General features: G+C 36.2%; 2 protein-coding genes across 5 annotated transcripts in view; both read right to left on the bottom strand.

Annotated features, from left to right (window-relative positions):
- LOC136329571 (DNA-directed RNA polymerases I, II, and III subunit RPABC4-like) overlaps positions 1–23,127 on the bottom strand; it is a 387,759-nt gene that overhangs the window by 125,934 nt on the left and 238,698 nt on the right. The gene's annotated exons all lie outside the window — the stretch shown is intronic.
- The window catches only part of RNF19A (ring finger protein 19A, RBR E3 ubiquitin protein ligase), a 55,970-nt gene that overhangs the window by 9,724 nt on the left and 23,119 nt on the right, over positions 1–23,127 (bottom strand). For all 4 annotated transcript variants that reach the window (XM_066265949.1, XM_066265948.1, XM_066265947.1 and 1 more), the window contains 4 exons: positions 20,430–21,195; positions 10,260–10,468; positions 5,653–5,797; positions 4,341–4,503 (listed from right to left, as the gene is read on the bottom strand). In XM_066265949.1, the coding sequence (XP_066122046.1) occupies positions 4,341–4,503; positions 5,653–5,797; positions 10,260–10,468; positions 20,430–21,025 (1,113 nt within the window). In that variant the 5' untranslated portion in view covers positions 21,026–21,195. The remainder of the gene's footprint in view (positions 1–4,340; positions 4,504–5,652; positions 5,798–10,259; positions 10,469–20,429; positions 21,196–23,127) is intronic.

The raw sequence follows: 23,127 nt of genomic DNA, 5'->3' as shown, positions 1-23,127 counted from the left end.
TTATATCATTATTTAACCTACTTCTTACATTTGCTAGAAGTTTAAAGTGTATTTCTTATACTTTCTTAGTTAAGTGTCCTAATCCAAGGTAAACATATAGTTCTTAAACCATATTCTGACACATAATTTGATCTTTATTAATTTGTTTACATAATAGTGATTTAATAAGACTTTATACTTTGTGTTTACCTTTAAACGTCTTGTGTAAAAGCAGTCTTTATAATTTTATTCACAAATAGTATTATGTTTTGAGCAAAGAAGGAATTAAAAAGATTATTGCTAACATAGTTATGAGTTGGATGTCTAACTAATAGGATTACTTTTAAGAAATTTATCATTCCACAGGTTTCCTTCTAAGTAAGCATCCTTAAATGATAAAAATTTTCTCCTAGGTGTTCCTACAATCTTTTAAAAAATTTACCTTAAAAAAGCAGTACTGATAAGTATATACATCTAAATAGAATCACTTTTTTTTTCTGATCCCTTTTTAAGATTAAAAATATTACCAATGACTCAAGATCCTGGTTTCACTTATAGCTCAAAGTAAGGAGTAGAGAGAGAAAAAAAACAAAAAATGCTGTCAGAAGACAGGTGTTGGATATGCTTAGCATCTTTGTATTGTACAGGTGTTTATAAACAGAATTTAATATCACTATGAAAGTGGCTTGTGAGATGCTTTGGGAAATAGCTCAGTATGTACTCTCATGGTCTGCAAGGGCTAAAGCTAATAAAGTACATTCTCCCCTGTTTCAAGACAGATTCAAAACAGCCTCAAAAGTATCCAGTAGTCTAAAATAAAATATTTGACTTATAAACAATATTATGGATGAAGCTTAATAAAAAAATCTATTGTTATTTGGTTAATTTGAAGGCTCTAAAGTGAAATGAATCTTACAGGATATACTGAACAGTGATAAAGCTGGGATAGGGAGATGGGTGAAGCATGCAGTGGACAACGAATACCTTATTTCCTAGTCAGAATTCTGTTTCCAGGGAATGGGCCTCTACATTTTCCTAAATAATCCATATACACAGAGACTGTAGGCCTTCCTAAGGTACCTTTCATGATCCTTCAGTACTGCAACTAATTCCTGCTTCTCCTCACTCCGTTCCTGGAAAACTTAACACTGAAGCAAAGAAAAGCTGAAGCTAAAATCTGATGGGGTAGACTCGGAAAGCAGTCTGCCAGAAGAAAGGAGACTTCCAGGAAATTCTGTATCCTCAAGTACCAATGTTCAATTGCAGTGGTATTATCCACTAAGTCTGACTCGACTTATTTTTTTTCCTGTTTTACTATTTTGTGCCACATTTTCTATTTGTTAAAAAGAAAAGCTCAGCTTTTAGGTACTTTATCAACTTAATAGGTTTTCCTGGGCTGATTTGTGTCCTTAAACACCAGAGAACATTGTTTCAGTGGAAAACTAATTCATCACAGTGCAACCCTTTGAGTACATGTTTCAAAAAGGAAGACTTGTAACTGCACCTAAGACTTGAACAATGAGGTAAGTAATCTCTCCTCTATAAATTATTTGTAGGTTTATACAGTCCAACAGTCTCTCTTTCCCTTCTATTTCAAAGTATCAAATAAACAGTTTTGTTACAGCAAAACCTTGCTTTGGATAACTATAGGAAAAATTATTACCACCAGTTACTATGTTTGGGACAATTTAAGTTTAGTTATATAAACCTTCTAAAATAAACATTTGGCTCATATATGTGTTTCTCTCTGTCCCAAAACTACTTAAAAAACAGTAGGTATTTTTATTTTTCTGGTTATTAAAGTAATACATGTTGAATATAAAAAAATTGGCTGTTATATGAAAGATGACCAGCCTGGCCTTGAATTTGGTCCCAAAGTCAGAACTAGAATTAAATAAAACAATTTAAAAAGAAATATATGCTGACTCAATGTAAGATTTTTCTAAGCCCAGGCCAGACTGCTCGGCTGGTTAGAGCTTAGTCCCGAAGTGCAGAGGTTGCCAGTTCAATCCCTGGTCAGGGCAAATAGTGTCTCCCCTCCCCTCCCCTCTCTCAAAAAAATCAATAAAAAATTATTTTAAAAAAATGCATCTGAAAAAATAAAAGAATTTTCTACCAATTACAGTTATGTGGCAACAGAATGGGCTGCCTTATCAGTTGGCGATTTCCCCATCACTGAAGCTAGACTGAAATTTATCAGGAATCTTACAAACAGAATTTGTGCATCTGCATCTGGGTTTAAATCTCCGCTTTGCTTCTTTCTGTGTAACTAAAGATAAATTACTTACACTTTCTTAAACACATACCATATTATAACCAAGTATAAGACGCTCCCATGTATAAGATGCACCTTAATATTGGGGCCCAGGCCCTGGCCGGTTGGCTCAGTGGTGGGGCATCGGCCTGGCGTGCGGAAGTCCTGGGTTCGATTCCTGGCCAGGGCACACAGGAGAAGCGCCCATCTGCTTCTCCACCTCTCCCCCTCTCCTTCCCTCTCTGTCTCTCTCTTCCCCTCCCGCAGCTGAAGCTCCATTGGAGCAGGGATGGCCCGGGCGCTGGGGATGGCTCCTTGGCCTCTGCCCCAGGCACTAGAGTGGCTCTGGTCGCAACAGAGTGATGCCCCGGAGGGACAGAGCATCACCCCCTGGTGGGCAGAGCGTCGCCCCCTGGTGGGCATGCTGGGTGGATCCCGGTTGGGCGCATGCGGGAGTCTGTCTGACTGTCTCTCCCCATTTCTAGCTTCAGAAATATACAAAAAATAAAAAATAAAAATAAAAAAATTGGGGCCCAAACTTTGAAAAAAACTGTATTACATAAAGTTACTGAACTCGTCTTAGTCATCATAAAATTCATACAACTCCTCATGATTATCAAAACTCCCATCCATTAGCTGGTCCTCATCTGTGTCTGCTGACTAATCACTATCTTCAACGAGTGCAAAATCAAGCACAAAAAAGTGGGAAACAGAAGTAAAAACATCTACAACCACTGAATAAGACACTCTCAGTTTTTAGACTGCAAATTTTTCGAAAAGGGGTGCATCTTATAGATGGGGAAATATGGTAAGTTGCTGTAAGGTTAAAATGAGTTGAAGTACATAAAACACCTACCACACAGTAAGGACTCAACAAATGTTATTTGCCCCAACCCCTTTATAAAAAAACCCCTATATTCTGGCCCTGGCTGGATAGCTTGGTAGGTTAGAGCATCGTCCTGAAGCACAGAGTTTGCTGGTTTGATCCCTAGTCAGGGCACACACAGGAACAAATTTATGTTCCTGTCTCTCTCTCTCAAGTCAGTAATAATAAAAAAAATCCTATACTATGATCAAGTCAGTAATAATAAAAAAATCCTATACTCTGTTCCACTTAAGTACAGGGCTAGAATTAGAGAATTTTAAAAGTTATTTCTCAATTCTGAGATTCTATTAATTTAGACAGTAAACTTAGCCACTTCATAAATTATCCCTTTAACCCAGGGGTCGGGAACCTTTTTGGCTGAGAGAGGCATGAAAGCCACATATTTTAAAATGTAATTCTGTGAGAGCCATACAACAACCCATGTACTTTACGCATTATCCAATAAAAATTTGGTGTTGTCTAGAGGACAGCTGTGATTGGCTCCAGCCACCCATAACCATGAACATGAGCGGTAGGAAATGAATGGATTGTAATACATGAGAATGTTTTATATTTTTAACATTATTTTTTTATTAAAGATTTGTCTGCGAGCCAGATGCAGCCATCAAAGGAGCCACATCTGGCTTGCGAGTCATAGGTTCCAGACCCCTGCTTTAACCTTTCAAAAAACAATTATTTGCTTAGCTAGTGAGGTATGATTCATCACTCATAGGCCAGTGTAAGTATTGGTGTTTGGACTTTCACAGAATTGTTAACAATCTACAAAACAGTGCATTTATTAATAGCAGCAATCCAAGGCGGGGGCAGCTTTGAATTGAAGTTGAAAATAATTCAGAAACTGGTTATTCTTTTCCTGAGCACATGTGTTGTTTAGCTTTTAACTTTTTATAGACTTTTTATGACTATACAGGGAGATACCCATGAGAAAAATGTCAAGTGTGCATCCATTAGTAGTTTATACTTAAAGTTGGTTTATAATGAAAATGTACTAAAGTTTTTAGATTCAGATAATTTTAAAGCAATTCTACTTTTTATGTTCCCATGAGATTGTGAAACACTGAAGATGTACTTCCCTATAAAAATAGTATTTTATACTGAAGATACTAAAAATGACCTTAATCTTTCATACCAAAATAAAACAAAAACAAAGCAAAAATCATCAACCCTAAACCTAAAGATCTAGAATAAGACAATGAACTAAGAAGAAATTATGCTTTTTACCTTGCGGCCCACATACACAGGTATGCCAATAATCATTGCAGGGATAGCAATGCCAGCTATTAAAGCAATTCCTACAGGAGCACCAACAAGTGTTCCTAGCTGCCACAATATTTTCTTCTTTCGGCTCCAGGGTTTCTTCCCCCAAAAAGTACATCCTGATGGACTAATAGAATAAAATTGTAATGTTAAGTAACTGCTGCAAAACATCACAACAAATTACCACAATACAGTAATACAACAACTATAAAAGACTTTTCGCCAGATCAGGCGGTGGCGCAGTGGATGGAGCATCGGATTGGGATGTGGAAGACCCAGGTTTGAGACCCCAAGGGTGCCAGCTTGAGCGCGGGCTCATCTGGTTTGAGCAAGGCTCACCAGCTTGAGCCCAAGGTCGCTGGCCCAAGCAAGGGGTCACTCGGTCTGCTGTAGCCCCCCAGTCAAGGCACATGTGAGAAATCAATGAACAACTAAGGAGCCATAACAAAGAATTGATGTTTCTCATCTCTCTCCCTTCCTGTCTGTCTGTCCCTATCTGTCCCTCTCTCTGACTCTGTCTCTGACACACACACAAAAAAGGAATTAAAAAAAAAAGACTTCTCAAACTAAAAGGTGAGTTTTTTTCCTTTAAGTTCATTAAGAGCCAAAAAATCATGGTAAGAATCACCATAAACTATATTAAAAAGAGACTGTGTTGGCCAGGTAGCTCTGTTAGAGAATCACTCTGATATGCCAAAGTTGTGGGTTCGATGTGTCAGGGCACATACAAGAACAACTGATGTTTCTTTCTCTTTCTCTCACTTCTTCTTTCTCTCTCAAATCTGTTAAAAAAAAAAGATTTTGATAACTGGGATTCAGTTTAAATATCTATCCCTAGACCTCCATTGATCTCAAGACCTTAGGTTAGTTTTTGAAGAGTATATTAATGCAAAACATGCTTATTCTATCCATTTTAGGTATACAGCTGATTATATCATGAACTCATATTGTGACCTAAATGAGGAAATTTATATATGAATAAATTAAGTGAAAATATTTATGACCTATCATAATTACATGGGGTATTAAATACTAGCTTTTTATTTTAACAAAAAAAGAAATCTGTTTACTATTTTTGAGTAGTCATTGATCCCAAATGACTAGCATAATAATTTTGTTTCTTTAAAATTTATATACATATAACTAAAAGAACCCTTAGGTATCTTATAAATCCTGTTTTAAAATACTTAGAATAATAGTTTCTCCAGAAAAGTCCTTTTGTCTATAAAATTATATTTAGATAGAAATAGTTCCTTCTATATATACATATACTTACCTTAGATAATGCAAATCTGAGATTTCTTTCATACACAACCAACAAAACTCACAACCACAAACAGCACATGTCATGTGATTACAGCTCCCATCATTCATCTTTATTATGTAAGCGGCACATCGTGGACAGGGCTTTATATCATCAGCTATTAGAAAAATAAATAGACCTGCTTAGTATATAAAGCTGGTTCAAACAATAATAATTTCTCTTGGATAAGTGATCGTAGCACTGCCCAAAATATCTTATCATGTACAGTTTGTTAACTGATAGCTTCAGCCCACTCTTTTTAGTATTTTTTTTTCTTTCTGAGAAAAAGAACATATTTTACATTAAATTTTCAAATTGTAAACACAGTAATAGTACAGTAAGAACAATGAATAAACAATATGATAAAGAGAGAAAGGAGAACCACGGACAGCCCTAGGCAAACTGTGAACTATATAAAGTTTATCTTTGTGACCATCCTACAGAGTAGTCTTCTCTGAGTGACACTTCATGTCTGGAACTTTTCTAACCATCTCCACTTAATGAAAATGTTAGATATTCTTTACACTATCTCTTTAGTGAATAACACTAAGAAGAAATGGCAATTTGATATTAATCTGAATATATACATATACATATATTATAAAGTTTACTCTTCTAAGTAACAGCAACAATAAGCACTCTAACAATAAAACAGACATCTTTAGAAAAGCAGCCTTTTTTTCATATTTTAGTTCCTACAAACTGATAACGCTATGCAGTCAGACCAAGACAAATGATAATTACTAGAATAAGATTAAAAATATTCATAAGTAATGATTTAAATGATCCAAAGAACATAAGATCTGTGCTAAAAATTTTACTGTACATATTATATATGCTATGTTTCTCTCAAAATATTCTCAAAGTGCAAAAATCCTAAAAAATTTGTTTTACTGATTAGATGGTCAATTTGGTAGATACTTCATCAATTAATCCACAGGTCCTTTATAGTAAAAAAAAGCTTCCCATTCCTATTTAAAGTATTTGGCAAAGCTTTTGTCTTTTTTGATTACTGTATTTCACTTACTGTTAAAATATGAGAATTGTCATATTTGCAAAATTTGTTTTAAACCTGCCCTGCCCTTACCACGTTACTTGTAAGGATTTATAATAAAATGTTATCAGTCTTTATCTCATGGGGTGGTAGTAGCAGGGGACAGAAATAGGGGTTGGAAGCCATATAAATATAAATATATGACAAATGAAAAATATGTGGTTCCTTTAAAATGTAACTCCAAGTTGCTTAAACTCCCTAGTCATTATAACAGTCTAATAAGCAATACTGTCACAGTTTAAAGACAAATATAATCATAACATAAATTTTTAATGTGCCATATAATTAAGTATATTTATCTATCTTTAGGTGACTGATTAGAAAGAAATAGCCACCTAATTATTATTATTATACCAATCACTTATTATAAAAAAGTACAGCCAATTCTTCAATGTATCATGATAATGGGAGATAATATATATATACCTAGATATCTGGAATAACAGGAATAAAACCATTTTAGATGGTACATGACTTTATTTTCTTTCCATAAGTCAGTGAGAAGCCAAGTTCAAGTTTTCAATGTTTTTATAGATTATATCAAAAGAAACTATCACATAAACATTTGTCCTGAGAGCTTTGATTTTTTGGAGCATTGTAAATAAAAATGAACATACTTTAAAATTTCAGAACTATAAGATTTTTTTTTTTTTTGGTATTTTTCTGAAGTTGGAAATGGGGAGGCAGTCAGACAGACTCCTGCATGCGCCTGACCGGGATCCACCTGGCATGCCCACCAGGGGGCGATGCTCTGCCCATCTGGGGCGTTGCTCTGTTGCAACCAGAGCCATTCTAGTGCCTGAGGCAGAGGCCACAGAGCTATCCTCAGCACCCAGGCAAACTTTCTCTCCAATGGAGCCCTGGCTGCGGGAGGGGAAGAGAGAGACAGAGAGGAAGGAGAGGGGGAGGGATGAAGAAGCAGACAGGCACTTCTCCTGTGTGCCCCATCTGGGAATCAAACCCAGGACTCCTGCATGCCAGGCTGACGCTCTACCACTGAGCCAACCGGCCAGGTCCTGAGATAAGATTTTTAAACAAACATGGAAAACTTACAAATGAAGTTTGTGCTTTTATTTTTTCAATTTATTCATTTTAAAGAGATGAGAGAGAAAGAGAGAGATGGGGGGAGGAGCAAGAAGCATCAACTCCTATATGTGCCTTGACTGGGCAAGTCCAGGGATTTGAACTCGCAACCCCAGCATTCCAGGTCGATGATTTATTCACTGCACCACCACAGGTCAGGCAAGTTTGTGTTTTTAAATAATCATCTTGGGAGGCTATATTTATTCCAACAATCCTACTTCTTGGCTCAAATCATTTGGGAAGTTTTTCTTTCATAATTACTTTCAAAGCTACTTTATATTAAAAAATTCTCTCATGATCACACAGTTACATCTTACTTTGGATCCACACCAAACCAGTGATTCATCTTGATATGAAATTCTAGTTGTTATTCTTAATTCCAAAGGAACTTTTTGTCATACCCAGGAATCAAACTGGCATTAAGGGGGTAATTTCAGTGAATATATGAGGATCTAAAGGTTATGATCAATAAAGCATCCCAGGATAATACTGCTGAAATAAACATAAAATCTCCCATGGTGACTACTGTGAAAAAGACCCAACATTTACCTGGATAGCTGAATCATAAAGTTCATTTTAAAATTAATAACAAAAAGTCATCTATTAAATCATTTTTTTTCTTAATGATGGTCTAGACATGCAAATCTCTAGCAGGTGACTGTTTTCTCTTAAGTTTCCCTACCTCACATAGCCAAAGCACTTACTATGGGCCAGGAAATGTTTCAAACTTATTTAGACAAAAGTTTTATCAGTATCTTTATTTTACATATGATGCAAGCAAGTAACCTGTTCAGGGTCACACAGTGACTAAATGGAAAAGCTGGGATTCAAATCGAGACAGTCTGATTCCAGAGTCTATTCTCTTACTCTACACAGGGTGGGCAAAAGTAGCTTTACAGTTATAGTAAGCGAAACAGAGTTCATTCTTATACTATTATTTATTCTCACATTATATATTTTTCCATATGAACAACTGTAAATCTACTTTTGTCCATTCCTGTATGTCTGTGTGTCCTGTAACCAATAAATACTCATCCCCACTTGGGAAGAGGGAGAGCATCTCTAAATGGACCACTTAAGGGCTACAGCTGACTCTACAGGGGACAGTTTAAGTACAGTCAGGTCCTCTCTGAATTACTTCTACATGCATACCTACAAATTATTACTAATATGTTTGAGTTCCACTTCAAATCTTGAGAAAAGGAAATAGAAATAAGTCAATTAGCAAGTTAGCATGAAAATTCATGATTATATAAAGTCTTAAATGTTGAATTTAAAGTTTATTTAATTTCAAATTCAACTTTAAATATTGAACATGACTTTTTTTCTAGTGGCTTAAAGTACATAACTATCTCAATACACTGCTGGTAGGAATATAAATTATTTTCTGAATAAATTTCTATATTTTCCAATTTTTTCCCTTTTACAATCAGAAAAGTGAGAACAAAAACAAAAAAAGATTCTAATTCCCCTCAAAATGAAAATTTATGAATGTAAAATAATTTTAATTCATAAAAACATTAAGATATTCAGAAAATTGTTTTTAGTTTTTGAGATTTATGAGATGCACATGTTGCTCATAAGTATCTTGATTCACCAGATAATTCCTCTGAATCCTTTATCTGGAAATTGAATCAGACATAAATAAAATGTGTATTTCACATAATATATAAAACCTTTTAAATCTGTAACTTTGTGATACACAATTAGAAATAATCTGAAGGTAATATATTCAAAATTAATTTTATTAAAAATATTTACTAAGATTTGCATAAAAATGCCTTTCTAAATAATAGTTTTGGACCATCTTCAGCTATCAGTTAACATAAATCATCATGACATCTTTTTTCTTTTTTTTTTGGTTAATAAAACCTTTCCAATCTCGATATCACTTTCTTCTACAGGAAAGAATGAGTGCTTCTGGAACAGATGTGCTAACACATAAAACACATGAAAAATGAAAGGAGATCAGGTGATACTAGGACCTTAATATTGTATTTCTTATTTAAAGTAACTAGTGTTCTGTATGTTTCAAATATTATATTGAAAAAGTTAGGCCCTGGCCGGTTGGCTCAGCGGTAGAGCGTCGGCCTGGCGTGCAGGAGTCCCGGGTTCGATTCTCGGCCAGGGCACACAGAAGCGCCCATCTGCTTCTCCACCCCTCCCCCTCTCCTTCCTCTCTGTCTCTCTCTTCCCCTCCCGCAGCCAAGGCTACATTGGAGCAAAGATGGCCCGGGCACTGAGGATGGCTCTGTGGCCTCTGCCTCAGGTACTAGAATGGCTCTGGATGCAACAGAGCGATGCCCCAGAGGGGCAGAGCATCGCCCCCTCATGCCGGGTGGATCCCGGTCGGGCGCATGCGGGAGTCTGTCTGACTGCCTCCCGGTTTCCAGCTTCGGAAAAATGAAAAAAAAAAGAAAAAGAAAAAGTTAGACATAAGTACCTGCTGCTCCAGACTCCTGACTATAACTAATAGATGAAGAACGTATGGTTCTCAGGCGTAAGCTCTGGGCTCTCTCTTGTCTGGCAGCATCACAGGTCTGATTGGGGTGCCAAATCTGTTTACAGTGGTAGCAAAACTCTGTTCCACAGCCTTCTCGCCCACAAGTTAATTTTGGACAGCTAGCACATCCAAATGCTATCACGGCATATCTTGAAAGAACAACAACAAAAAACAATTAAAAACGTGACATAAAACGAGTATTAAGTACAAATATTATCCAACTCAAATGCTATTCCTGAAAAAATTTCTATTTATGCATGAGCAAACAGTCATAAACTCTAATATTATCAATATAAAATAGGGAACAAAAATAGTTCACAAATGAAGGTATATAAACAAACAGCATTTTTAAAGTTCAATTTTAAATTTTAACTTTCAATTTTAACTAGGATACCAAACTGTATATAATAGCCTAAACATAGTCCAAGTTTTATTAAATTTCTATTAAATCAGTACTGTGTGCACACAGAAAAGACCAAAAGGAAATACAACAAAAATGTTTTTAAAGATTTTATTTATTGATTTTACAGGGGAGGGGGTGGAAGGAATGAGAAGTATCAACTTATAGTTGCTTCCCTTTAGTTCTTCATTGGTTGCTTGTTGTATGTGCCTTGACCGGGAAAGCTCAGGGTTTCAAACTGGCGACCTCAGTGATCCAGGTTTAAGCTCAATGCACTGCGCCATCACAGGCCAGGTTACACCAAAAATCTTACAATTATCTTAATAAAACTTTCAATTAATAGTCATTTTCCTGATAATAGGGTTTTAATTTCTTTATATATTTATACATTTCTGATTTTTACAATTATTTATTTTTTAAATGAGAAAGATTAAAAAAATAGCTATTAAAAAATATAATGACTATGGCCTGGCCAGGTAGCTCAGTTGGTTAGAGCATTGTCCTAAAGTACAGAGGTTGTTTGCTAGACCCTCTGGTCAGGGTACATACAGAAGCAGATCGATGTTCCTGTCTCTCTCTCCCTCTCAAGTCAATACAATAAACGTTTTTAAAATATAATGACTATGAGCCCTGGCTGGCTGGTTAAGTGATAGAACATCGGCCCGCCGTGTAGAAGTCCCAGGTTTGATTCCCGGCTAGGGCACACAGGAGAAGCGCTCATCTGCTTCTCCACCCTCCGCCTCTCCTTTGTATCTCTCTCTTTTCCTCCCGCAGCCAAGGCTCCATGGGAGCAAAGTGGGCCCGGGCACTGAGGATGGCTTCATTGCCTCCACCTCAGGTGCTAGAATGGCTTTAGTTGCAACAGAGCAACGGTCCAGACAGGCAGAGCATCGACCCCTGGTGGGGCACATGTGGGAGTCTGTCTCATGCCTCTTTGACTCTCACTTCAAAAAAATACAAAAAGTAAAAATAATGAGTATGGACTAGCTACAACTGTCGGTTAATGGTAAACTGCCAATTCATACATTTTGTGATCATCTTGTATGTATGCATAAATTTTCATATTATACTAAGTGAAAATCCTCAATCTGAAGAATTTACATACTGTATAATTCTATTTACATAACATTCTGAAGTGATGAAATGTCAGAAATGGAAAACAGATTAGTGGTTACCAAGAGTTAGGGATAAAGTTGGGTGAGGAGAGAGGTAGTTATACAGGGTAGGACAAAAGTAGGTTTACAGTTCTTGGTATGGAAAATAATACAATAATAAACAATACAAGAATAAACTTGGGTTTGTGTACCCACAACTATAAATCTACTTTTGTCCCAACCTCTATTTATAAAAGAGCAAATGAGGGATCTTTGTTGTGATGGAACTGTTCAGTTCCTTGATTATGGTGGTGGATACAGGAACCTACACATGATAAAATGGTAAATAACTAAACACACACACACACACACACACACACAAGTACAAACAAAAACAGGCAATTTGAATAAGATATGCGGGTTGTGTCAATGCCAATATCCAGGGTTATGATACTGTTTTACAGCTTTGCAAAATGGTGCCATTGTGGCAAACTGCGTGAAGGATATACATATACAAGACTTCTCAGTACTATTTCTTACAACTACACATGAATCTACAATTATCTTAATAAAACTCTGAATTAAAAAATGTCTAGGGCTCTCTGGTTCTCCTTGAAATGGAAACATACAGGTCTTATCTATGCATAAAAAAACTTTTGTAAACATCAACCATTTCCTTTTGCCTGGAAATTTAGGGGAGTTTTCAGGACTCCTCTTGTTGTTAGCAATAAAATCTAAATAGCTGTAACTGAGATTTTTATTAAATTTATTAAAATTATATAATCTATAAACTTAGAGTCAGAAAGTGTCTCCATTATTAGATCTGTTTTCTTATCTCACCCTTCAAACTTAAATTTTACATCTTAAATTACACTTTATTTCTGATTGACCATTTCTATAATTACCACTGTCTATCATAAGTTCAAACATGAAGAATTAAGGGCAATTTAAATCAACCTGGGGTCATTTAGCAATGTTTCATTTCCATAAGTATTAAGATTTCCCCAAAGGTTTATTCATTGCAGTTTCAATAAAAAGAAAAACACCTTCAAAGACTCTATATAAAGCAGTCTTTAATAATTTCAGTAAACAAGGAAAGAGCATTTTCTTTAAACCTTTGCTCTAGCCTACCTTTTCTTGAAGGAAGGAAGGAGAAGAGGACAGAACGGGGAAATATGTGTGTGCAGGGGACAATTCTTAAGACTTTTTTTAAAGTCAGTCACAATTTATTAAGGTATTAGAAAAGTTTAGGATGCTTGGTTCAAATTCAAGTTCCATCATTTATTACCTGTATAGTTTTATGTAACTAATATAATCTCCCTAAAACTAAGTTTTCCCTAACACAAAAGAGGGATTCACTGAAGTTTACTTACCTTCAGTATTCAGCCAAAACCAGCTTCAGCTTTGGCCCTGACCATAAGAAGGCCAAATAAACAATTGACTGCTTCAGGAGCATTTTCTCTACCTCTGAACTTGTGGTTTGATTTATGACCATATGATCATATGAGTTACTATCATATCTACATCAGTATAAATAATGTATGCCATTTAGATGGAATATTAATATCTGAATATTCGTTTAAAAATAAACATTGGTAGGGAGAGAGGAGGGGGGAGAGAGAAAGGGAATTAGTTCATGCCATATCACATGTATGCAAATGTCAGAGATAAAGTACATCAATATTGTTTTATGCTACTTGTATTTTTTTTAATGGAAAAGCTAAAATGCCCTACCCCAGAACTACACATTGACAACCCATTCAATCTAGGATTATCTTTAGTAATATTAACCACATATTTTCATGAATGTATATTTTGATGACTATAAAAGGGCAGTGTGTCTAATAGTTTTTCTTATACTAACAATTACTGAGTTCTTACTATGGGAGTATTTTGTGTTCATCTTATCCAATCCCAGTAATAACTGGTTAGGCATAATCTATACCAGGGTTAGTCAACCTTTTTATACCTACTGCCCACTTTTGTATCTGTTAGTAGTAAAATTTTCTAACCGTCTACCGGTTCCATAGTAATGGTGATTTATAAAGTAGAGAAGTAACTTTACTTTATAAAATTTATAAAGCAGAGTTATAGCAAGTTAAAGTATATAATAATAATTACTTACAAACTACTTTATGTCGGATTTTTGCTGTTTGGCAGAATAAATCTTATAAAACAACTTACTATAGTTAAATCTATCTTTTTATTTATACTTTGGTTGCTCTGCTACCGCCCACCATGAAAGCTGGAATGCCCACTAGTGGGCGGTAGGGACCAGGTTGACTATCACTAATCTATACTATATCAAGGAATTAAGCCTCTTGAACGTGAGTCTCATTGTATGGGGAGCCGAACTTATTTTCCATTGGCTAACAGCTCTCAAAGTATAACCCAAGTGAATGGTAATATAAATTAAATAAAAAATACTTGCTTTAAAATTGTTTTTCAGAAGCCTCTGCTGAGGTACACTAAGTATTATTGGGAAAAAGGGAAGGCTCAGCAGTTCACAGAGACAACTGAATAATACTAACTAACTAAACAATGCTAGCTTAAAACAGTACCCACATCTTGGTTTAGAAGATAGCTTCATTTCCCTCTACGATCTATTATTTAACTCAAGTCTTATTTTCTGTCTCTATTTCAGGTGAAGTTTTCTAGCTACTTGAAATGCATAAATCTTCCTACTTATAGTATATAAGTGGAAGGATTTTAGAAAGAAAACTGACATGTCTCTTGTGTTTTATAAATCAACTTGGTTCTTAACAAAGGTGTGAGGGGAAGAATGTCATTTTTATTGATTCCCCAGAACTCCACCAAAACCCCTTAGCATCAATTAAAGAAGTAGTAGATAACAACAAATTACTTGGTGTTAAAATACACCCAGATAAATTTTGTTTAGGAAGAAGAATAACCTAAAAAAGCAAACTCTCAGCTCAAGCTATTAACTTTTAAAATACTTTTATGAATATTCTAACATGTATAATTTATCACTAGTTATAAATTACAACTTCCCCTACAACAAAATTTAATCATTATGGCTCTATAAACAAAACCTGCCATTTCCTAGTCATATATTTGTTTCCTCAAGAGAAAAATCAGAAGTTGGATCTGTTCTCTGTATAATATTTCTAAAAGGTCAGCCTACAAAAGCATTTCCAGCATGTCAAAGGACGGTCAAGTTATGGCTAAAACCTTTCTTTGTAGGATGGGAATGAGAGTCATATGGATATTAACTAGAATCCTAAAAGTACATATTTTCTACTCCCTACAACTATAACTTCATTTTTAAAAACCCATTATGAAAAGTATCCTCCACCAGAGTAAGTTATTATTTACAGCCATTAAACGTCAACAAATCAGCCTGAAACCACATAAACCTGACTACAGTTCATCACATTGCTTTAAAATGGTTTAACTGTTTCTAGATATTATTTATGTTAGTGGCATATAGTCAGATTGGTTCATTCAACAATTCTTTATGAATGTGCATTTAACCTGTGGTTACAAAGAAAAAACTTTTTTTTTTGCCTTTGAGGGGCTCAGACTTTAAATCATTAATTATATTCTAGTATAATAAATGTTCCTTATTATTAAAAAGCTCCCCTGCAAAGTTGGAAACACATGAGATGACAGGGATAATATGTGCTCGTAGAAAGGCAGTATTAGTGAATGGACAAAAGTGACGACAGAAACTAAAACGCCAACTATTTGCTGTCTACCTAGACAATGCACAAACTAGGCCACCTAGGCATAAAATCATCAAGGGTTTTTATCCAAGGCAGGTTCTATGCTTTCCCTCTATATGTCTCTCATCCCAGTTCATTACCTCAGCCATGGCCAGGTTTTTCTCTGAACCTGTGTAGAGTGGCATGCTCTAAAAGCAGTCCAGCTAATTTTACTCTGGTTAAATCACAGTGCATTCATAGTCCCCTTGTCAAGAGTTTTATTTTTTTTTCTAGAAATACTGTCCTTTAAACAAAATCTGCGCTGGCCCTCAAAAGAGTAGAAAGAATGTTAGGTCAGAAACACTGAGAGATCTCAAATAAAAACCAGGTCAGGTTTCCTTTCTATTCTAAGCAAAGGGCAGTATTTCTCAAAGTATGTAAAACTACATGTTTTAGTAAAATTGACATAAGATACAGAAAATGCTCATATTGATAAATATAAAATGCAAAAGGAAAAATTCATAATTTCATATCTAGCATTTCTGGAAAAAAAGTCTTTCAATGTGCTGTACAATGAAAGTGATTAAATAAATAGTACATACATGCTAAAGCATTTCTATGAACAACTGCCAAACAGGTATTTACCAGTATTCCTTATAAGAGATTTAAATAATAAATGGAGTTTAAATTTAAAACGTCCCTTTGTAGATCCAAAGATTTTAAGTTAAAACAGGGCATGGATTTTCATCTTTTGTACAGTATTAAATCTGCAGTACCTGGCACATAGGTGGATTAAATATTTGAATCAGTCTGATATAACAAAAATAAAAACAAAATTTTAGAAATGAAGATAAATGATAAATAAGAACTATGAGAAGCTTACTGTGTGCTAGGAATTACACTGGTGATAACATTAAAGATCCATCTCAATCTTTGTAAGGACATGATAGGATGGAGAATCACAATCAGTTCGCACAGGCGCATGCTAAGTAAAACTAAATTTAATGGGGGCTTATGGAGGATTCTGTTTCCAAAATATATATAAATTTTGTTACCGAGTGACTTTTTTCTACAGAAAACAACATAAAATCTATAACATAATCAAGTATATAAAATATGCTCTAACAATCTAGAGAGCCAGCATAAATCAAATATAAATGAAAATACATAAATAAAAGTAATTAATCCCTGTAATGTTTTCTATGTTCTTTGTGGGTAAGACTGACAACCACCTGAACCAAAAATTAATTTATAGCCAAATTAATCAAGGCCAATTCTTTGTTAAACTTATATAACAGCCAAATGGCTGTTTTCATAATAATAAAAATTAGGTATTTCTATTATTTTACACTGGATACTTGAGTTAACATTTAAGTTATCTTCATAAAATATTTAGAATACTAAGCCTTTTAATTTTTAACAGTGAAGTCTAAATGAGAAAAAAATGTGTAAAAATATCCCAAACTAGGAGTTTATGAAAAAATTTTTTAATTTTACTGAGAAATGTCATACATGTAAGAGGTTTATAAAGAATAATAAAACCAATATCCCTGTATCTGCCTCACAAGTTAAAAACAGTATCAATTAGGTGAACATAATTCATAACCTAAACTGCAACACTTGAGAAAGAAAGGCAATGCTATTAAAAATTACACCAGTACAATAAGCATGAACTGAAATTATCTTGGACAAATCAGAACCTATGGTCAGTCACCTTGTTTATCAGTGGCATTAGAAATTCCTTGATTGCCCCTCGAAGTTCACATTCTTCTCCTTCCAACAGGTCACCATGAAACAAAATGTGTCTATCCATTTTAATGTTGATAAATGCTTTTTTCTTGTTTGCTAATATGAACATTCTTAAATGTGTCTCTTTATATGTCTTCTGGCAGACAAGTAAAGAATTTTTCTAAGGTATTTAGCTTGGAGTGAATATTCTAAGTTACAGGGGAACTGTGTGTTCAATTTTAATAAAAATGGTAGTAGGTGGCAATATTCATCTATATTTTGTTTCAGTTAATTTTTTTATGTAACTCACCTTTGTAATCTATTTTTATTTTGTTTCAATGTGTTATGTGTGGTGTGACATTCTAATTTTTCTCCTTCAAGTAGCTAATTTTCACAATTTCATATGTTGAATAATCAGTCCTTTCCCAGTAGGTTTGGCATGCTTCTTCTAAAGTCAAGTTCTTATATAAACTAGAATCTGTGTCAGCCCTATCTATTGTGTTCTACTAGCTTATTATCTATTATGATGACATGATCAATCAACCCAGCACAAAAGAATATACCTATTTAGTGACCAGAGTTTGTGCCCTGGGATTTATTGTGTCAATCTCTTTTGAATGCAGGTACTGATGCTTACATCTCCCTTTCATTTGTTCCATCATTTCTAGACTTTTTCTTTTAAAGCAATTAAATGCTTAATGGAACCTGTGAAGCATCTCCTACACTGGGGTTCCATAAAAGATCATTAGAAAACCAGATAAAAAACAATGTTACCTGACCAGTGGTGGCACAGTGGACAGAGTGTTGACATGAGATGCTGAGGTTCCAGGTTTGAAACCCTGAGGTCACTGGCTTGAGTACAGGCTCACTGGCTTGAGCCCAAAGGTTGCTGGCTTGAAGCCCAAAGTTGCTGGCTTGAGACCAAGGTCATTGGCTTGTGCAAGGGGTCACTGGTTTGGCTGGAACTCCCCAGTCAAGGCACATGTGAGAAGCAATCAATTAACAACTAAAGTGACCCAACTACAAGTTGATGCTTCTTATCTCTCTCCTTTCCTGTCTGTGTCTCTCTCTAGCTGAAATGATGATGATGATAATGATGATGATGATGATAATAATAATAATAATAATAATAAGTAGCCCTGTCCTGATAGCTCTGTTTGTTCAATCCCTGGTCAGGGCACATACAAGAACAGATTGATGTCCCCTATCTTCCTGTCTCTCCCTTCCTCTCTCTAAAAATCAGTAAAATAAACATTAAAAAAAAACCCCACAATATGTAGGCATGTTCTTCACTATTTGAATTCTCACTACTGGAGTATTTTCTATAAAGATTTACAAGCAGTTTTTTTAAAAACCTAAAATTTGCTATCCAAGTTGAAATCTACTCTAATGACTGTGCCTCCTTGCACCGGTGAAAATGTGCAGAGTTTCATGGGATCAAGAGTGATAGTCATGCCTGACCAAAGGTGGCACAGAGTGTCAATCTGAGATGCTGAGATTCCAGGTTCAAAACCCCAAGGTCGCCGGCTTGAGTGTGGACTCATGTGGCTTTAACACAGGCTCACTAGCTTTAGTGCAGGATCATCGACATGATCCCATGGTTGCTGGCTTGGCTATAGCCCCCCCCCCCCCCCCCCCCCCCCCCCCCGGTCAAGGTACATATCAATGAACAACTTAAGGGCTACAACCATGAGCTGAAGTTTCTCATCCCTCTCCCTGCTTGTCTCTCTCTCTCTCTTGCTAAAAGAAAAAAAATCAGTTCCTGTAAACTGTTCCTCCAACAGGACATGTCACCTGTTCAAGGTTATTTAAAGGTATTCTCCATCATCTCTACTTTCTTCCTATCTTTTTCTTGAGAGTGTACTACTTCATGGGTCCCACAGTTAGCTTGTCATATACCTGAAAGCACAGATAACCTTGGCCCAGTTTAGATAGTATCATTAACATTATTTATGTTAAAGTACAAACTTCTTGCAGTTAAAAGGAGAGCATAATTCAAATTTGAAACTAAAGTATCTTGAGTTCTTCACACAACTAATGAATTCATAAAATGTTAAATAATTACATAATATTTTTAATGCTTTATAGTACACAGAAATCTCTTGTGGATAGTTAAGTGCTAGTGATATTTGGGAAAACTGGTTGGGATTTGTACAGGCTGAAAACATTACTTTTCTCATTTAAAATTACAGATTATAGGCTAGATGCAATCTGAAAATTTGCTACTCCACAAACTTTTAATAATGGATTTAATTCAGACAATGAGTTCTGAAATTTTCATTTGAGAAATTCATACCAGCCTTGTCTCTGAGATTATACACAGATAATCTTGGACACTCTGAGTTTTCTCAAACTGTTACTTATAGATAATCCCTCGTTTACTGATGGTGTGCTAAATCACATCCAGTGTTTATTCTTGGGAGCATATAAGTATTTCTTCCTGGTTCTGATAACAGTACCTAAGGGCTGCAGTGGACATAATAAACAAATATATAGGCAAAATTATTCTACTTTAAATGTTGGTAAATGGTAATTGTAATTTAAAACGTGGCAAATTAAGTATATAACCTGTAGATCTTGAGATGAGCAAAATACTATGCACATCAACATTCACACATATTAAGGTACCTTTCAAAATGGTTATTTCAATTTATATAAATGATCTCCCCACAAAAAACAAACAAACAAAAACCCCTGCTCATCTCATCTGTTATACCAAAATAAAATTTCTCCAAATGGCTGGGGAAAATCAGTTTTACCCACTAGATCCTGCACTCTACTATCTTAGCCTTTTCTTCTGAAAAAATGTGCTTAATATGTGATGCAGAGACAATATAAAAATGAGTAAGTTTCCTGCCTTTAACACTGAACAGTGCCTGATACATGGAAGGCACTCAATATACACTGTACTTTTCATTCCATAAGATGCCTCCCCCCCCCAAAGTGGAAGGGAACATGCCTATGCGTCTTATGGAGCAAAATATACGGTATTTTATTAAATATTTTAACACACCATTTGGTTCAGAATATTTTTTTTCTTATTTTCCTCCTTAAAACCCTTGGTGTGTCTTATGGTCAGGTGTGTCTTATGGAGCAAAAAATACGGTATTTGTCTACTGAATGAATTGACATGTTAAAATTTTTCTTTTGAGAAAAGCATAATTCTTATTTTACCCACAGAGAAAAAAATTAATTCAAGAAAAATCTAACAAAATCTTCTTACCCACAGTCTGGAGCTGGACACCACCTACAATCAGGATCTGCAACGAGCCATCGTCTAAGCATAAATTCTTCATATTTTTCCATCAACACATCATCACTTAATATCAAGCGAATATCATGGGGATTAAACCGTTCAGTACATTCTGGGCAACTGATATTAACTCTACTTTCAGAAATTTCTATCCTTAGATATTGCCGTAAACAATCCACACAAGATCTATGATGACAAGTCATTATCTCAGGAAATCTGTCTTTAGAATGCCGCAGAAGGCACAAAGGGCACTCTATAAAGTCTCCAATTTGTTTGGTGATGGAAGTTAATCCATTGTCAGAGGAGGTATTTGTAGAGAAAATGGAGTTCTTATCAGTACACATTTCAGAATGTATACTTTCAATACTCGCAATTCCATCCACCCCGCCATTTAGCTCCCTTGATTTACGTTTGTTATCCTTTTTCCTCCGAAACAGAGAGCCTATTGAAATTCTTCTTTTTTTGGGTGACTTTTTGACTGAAGGCAAGCTCACAGATGAAGCAGAAGACTGAAGATCTCGATCTGACCCCATTTGCCGATGTAAACTCATGTCTAAAATGCTCATTAGAAGTGAGTCAGGGTCTGTGTTTACATACAGCCCTTCATTATATTTAGAGATAAAACTTATTTCTTGTTCTTGCAGTCATATTAAGTCATGACATAAGAAAATCCTAATTGGTCCCTTCAGAGAATTCTTGAGAGTTTGATTTACAGAAGACTATTATCGCAGATGTTCTGGAAAACAAAACAAAACACCAAGATCATTTAATTGCATAGTCTTAGTTTGCATGTTTTTAAAATAAACTTACAAATTCACTATGAAATTTCAAACAAGTATGTTCCTATTAGGTGTTTCTTACATTTTTATTCAAATACTTGTTACTAAATAATTTTTATTAAGTTTTTTAACTTATTGTGTCAACATGGATTCATGTCCCACTCAAAACACCCTCAGCCCCCAACATGCCCCCATTACACCCTCTTTGTCCCTTCACTTGGCTCCTTCCTCCCTCCCCTCTGAAACTTGCTGTCCTGTTATCTATATCTGTTATGTATAGACAATTTCACTAATCCCTTCACCTTCTCTGATCCCGTCTCCTCATCCCCCTTCCCTCTGACAGCTGTCCCTCTGCTCCCCATGACACTACCTCCCCCTCTATCCCTCTATTCTGTTGCTCAGTTCACTGTTTGTTAGATTCCACCTATAAGTGAGATTATATTTGTCTTTCTCTGCCTGGCTTATTTCACTAAGCATAACAACATCCAGGTCCATCCATGCCATCACAAAAGGTAAGATTTTTTCCTTTTTCACAGGCGCATAGCATTCCATTGTGTATATGTACCACAGCTTTTGTATCTACTTGTCCACTGATGGACATTTGAGCTGTTTCCAGATAGTGGCTATTTGTAAACAATGCTACAATAAAAATTAGGGTGCATATCTTCTTTTGAAATGTCTGTCCATTTTATCTGTATATTAGGTAGCTCTGCTCTGACTTTGAAATTTATTGTGATGTCTTTATGAGGAAGATGGGCTCAGTGGTACTCATGTTCAGGCCACCTGAGTTCCTTTCTCTAGGTATGCTTCTTGAGGGTAGTATTCACCCTCCTGTTGTATGTGAGTATTGAATGCAATTGGTCCTTTCGTGGGTGTGGTTATCCCTTCAGGCTGGCTGGCTCTAAGGGTCAACCTTGATCATACGTATTGAACACTGTGCAGTGTCTGTCCTGTTGGGTGTATTTATTCTCCACAGTGTCTAGTGCCTGCTGGACTCCTCCTTTGGGTGTGCTGCTTGTGTAGCTAGCTGAGTTCAGTGTTGGTGCTGCCACCCACTGCTGGTTGTGTTGGTTCTGGGTCTTCTTGGGTGGGTGTCAGCCATTATTTGTAACCTGCTGTGGGTTACCTGTCTGGAGCTACTGCTCTGTTTGCTGTTTGTCCGCATTTTCTGTGCCTGGATAGTGTGGAAAGGGTCAACCTGTGCATAAGGATCAGTTTCCTCCTGCTTAGAGATGACAGCAGCTCCTTAATATTTTCCTGCACTTTTCAGCTGCTCCACCCCCTCTTGCAGCTGTGTGGTCTTGGCCTTACCCCACAAGCTTGGTGGATTAGGGCAGCTGAGGTTGGGAATATGTTAGTAGACTCCCCCTACTTCAGGAGTCTCTTGGTCAGGAGCTCACTACAGGGAAAGTAGCCCCTACTCCAGAGCCTTATCCCAAGACACTGTTGGATACTCCAGTTCTCTCTCCTCAGAGAGGTGAAAAGTAAACTCAGATTGGGTGGGGCGACAGTCGTCTCTGTAAAAGTTCTTTTCAACTGAGGTGCCCCTGGTTTTAGGGAGCAAGACTGAGAGAGCCCCCGAGGGAGCTTAGTGCACCCTCCCAGAGAGTGGCTAAGCCTCTCAACCTGGCCCAACAACAGGCTTGCGGGGACCCACACTTTGAATGACTGTGCTCCAAGCCTCTCTCCCTTCCCATTGGCTAGTGGAATCTAGCCCAGTGGGGCAGAATATCCAGAACCTGCCAGCCAACTGTGAAGCTTCTCCCTGTCCAATGCACATGAGCCACTGCTGGTGCTGATCACAAAGAGCGGAACTAATCTCAGCTGGGCTGGGTGTCCCACGAGGCTCCCTTAGGACATGCCGCCAGCAAGGGTTGCTAGGTCCTGAA

The sequence above is a fragment of the Saccopteryx bilineata genome, chromosome 3 (genome assembly GCF_036850765.1).
Source record: "Saccopteryx bilineata isolate mSacBil1 chromosome 3, mSacBil1_pri_phased_curated, whole genome shotgun sequence".
NCBI lineage: Eukaryota > Metazoa > Chordata > Mammalia > Chiroptera > Emballonuridae > Saccopteryx > Saccopteryx bilineata.
Note: the sequence above shows the minus strand (reverse complement) of the source record. Positions and strands in the feature narration are given on the sequence as shown.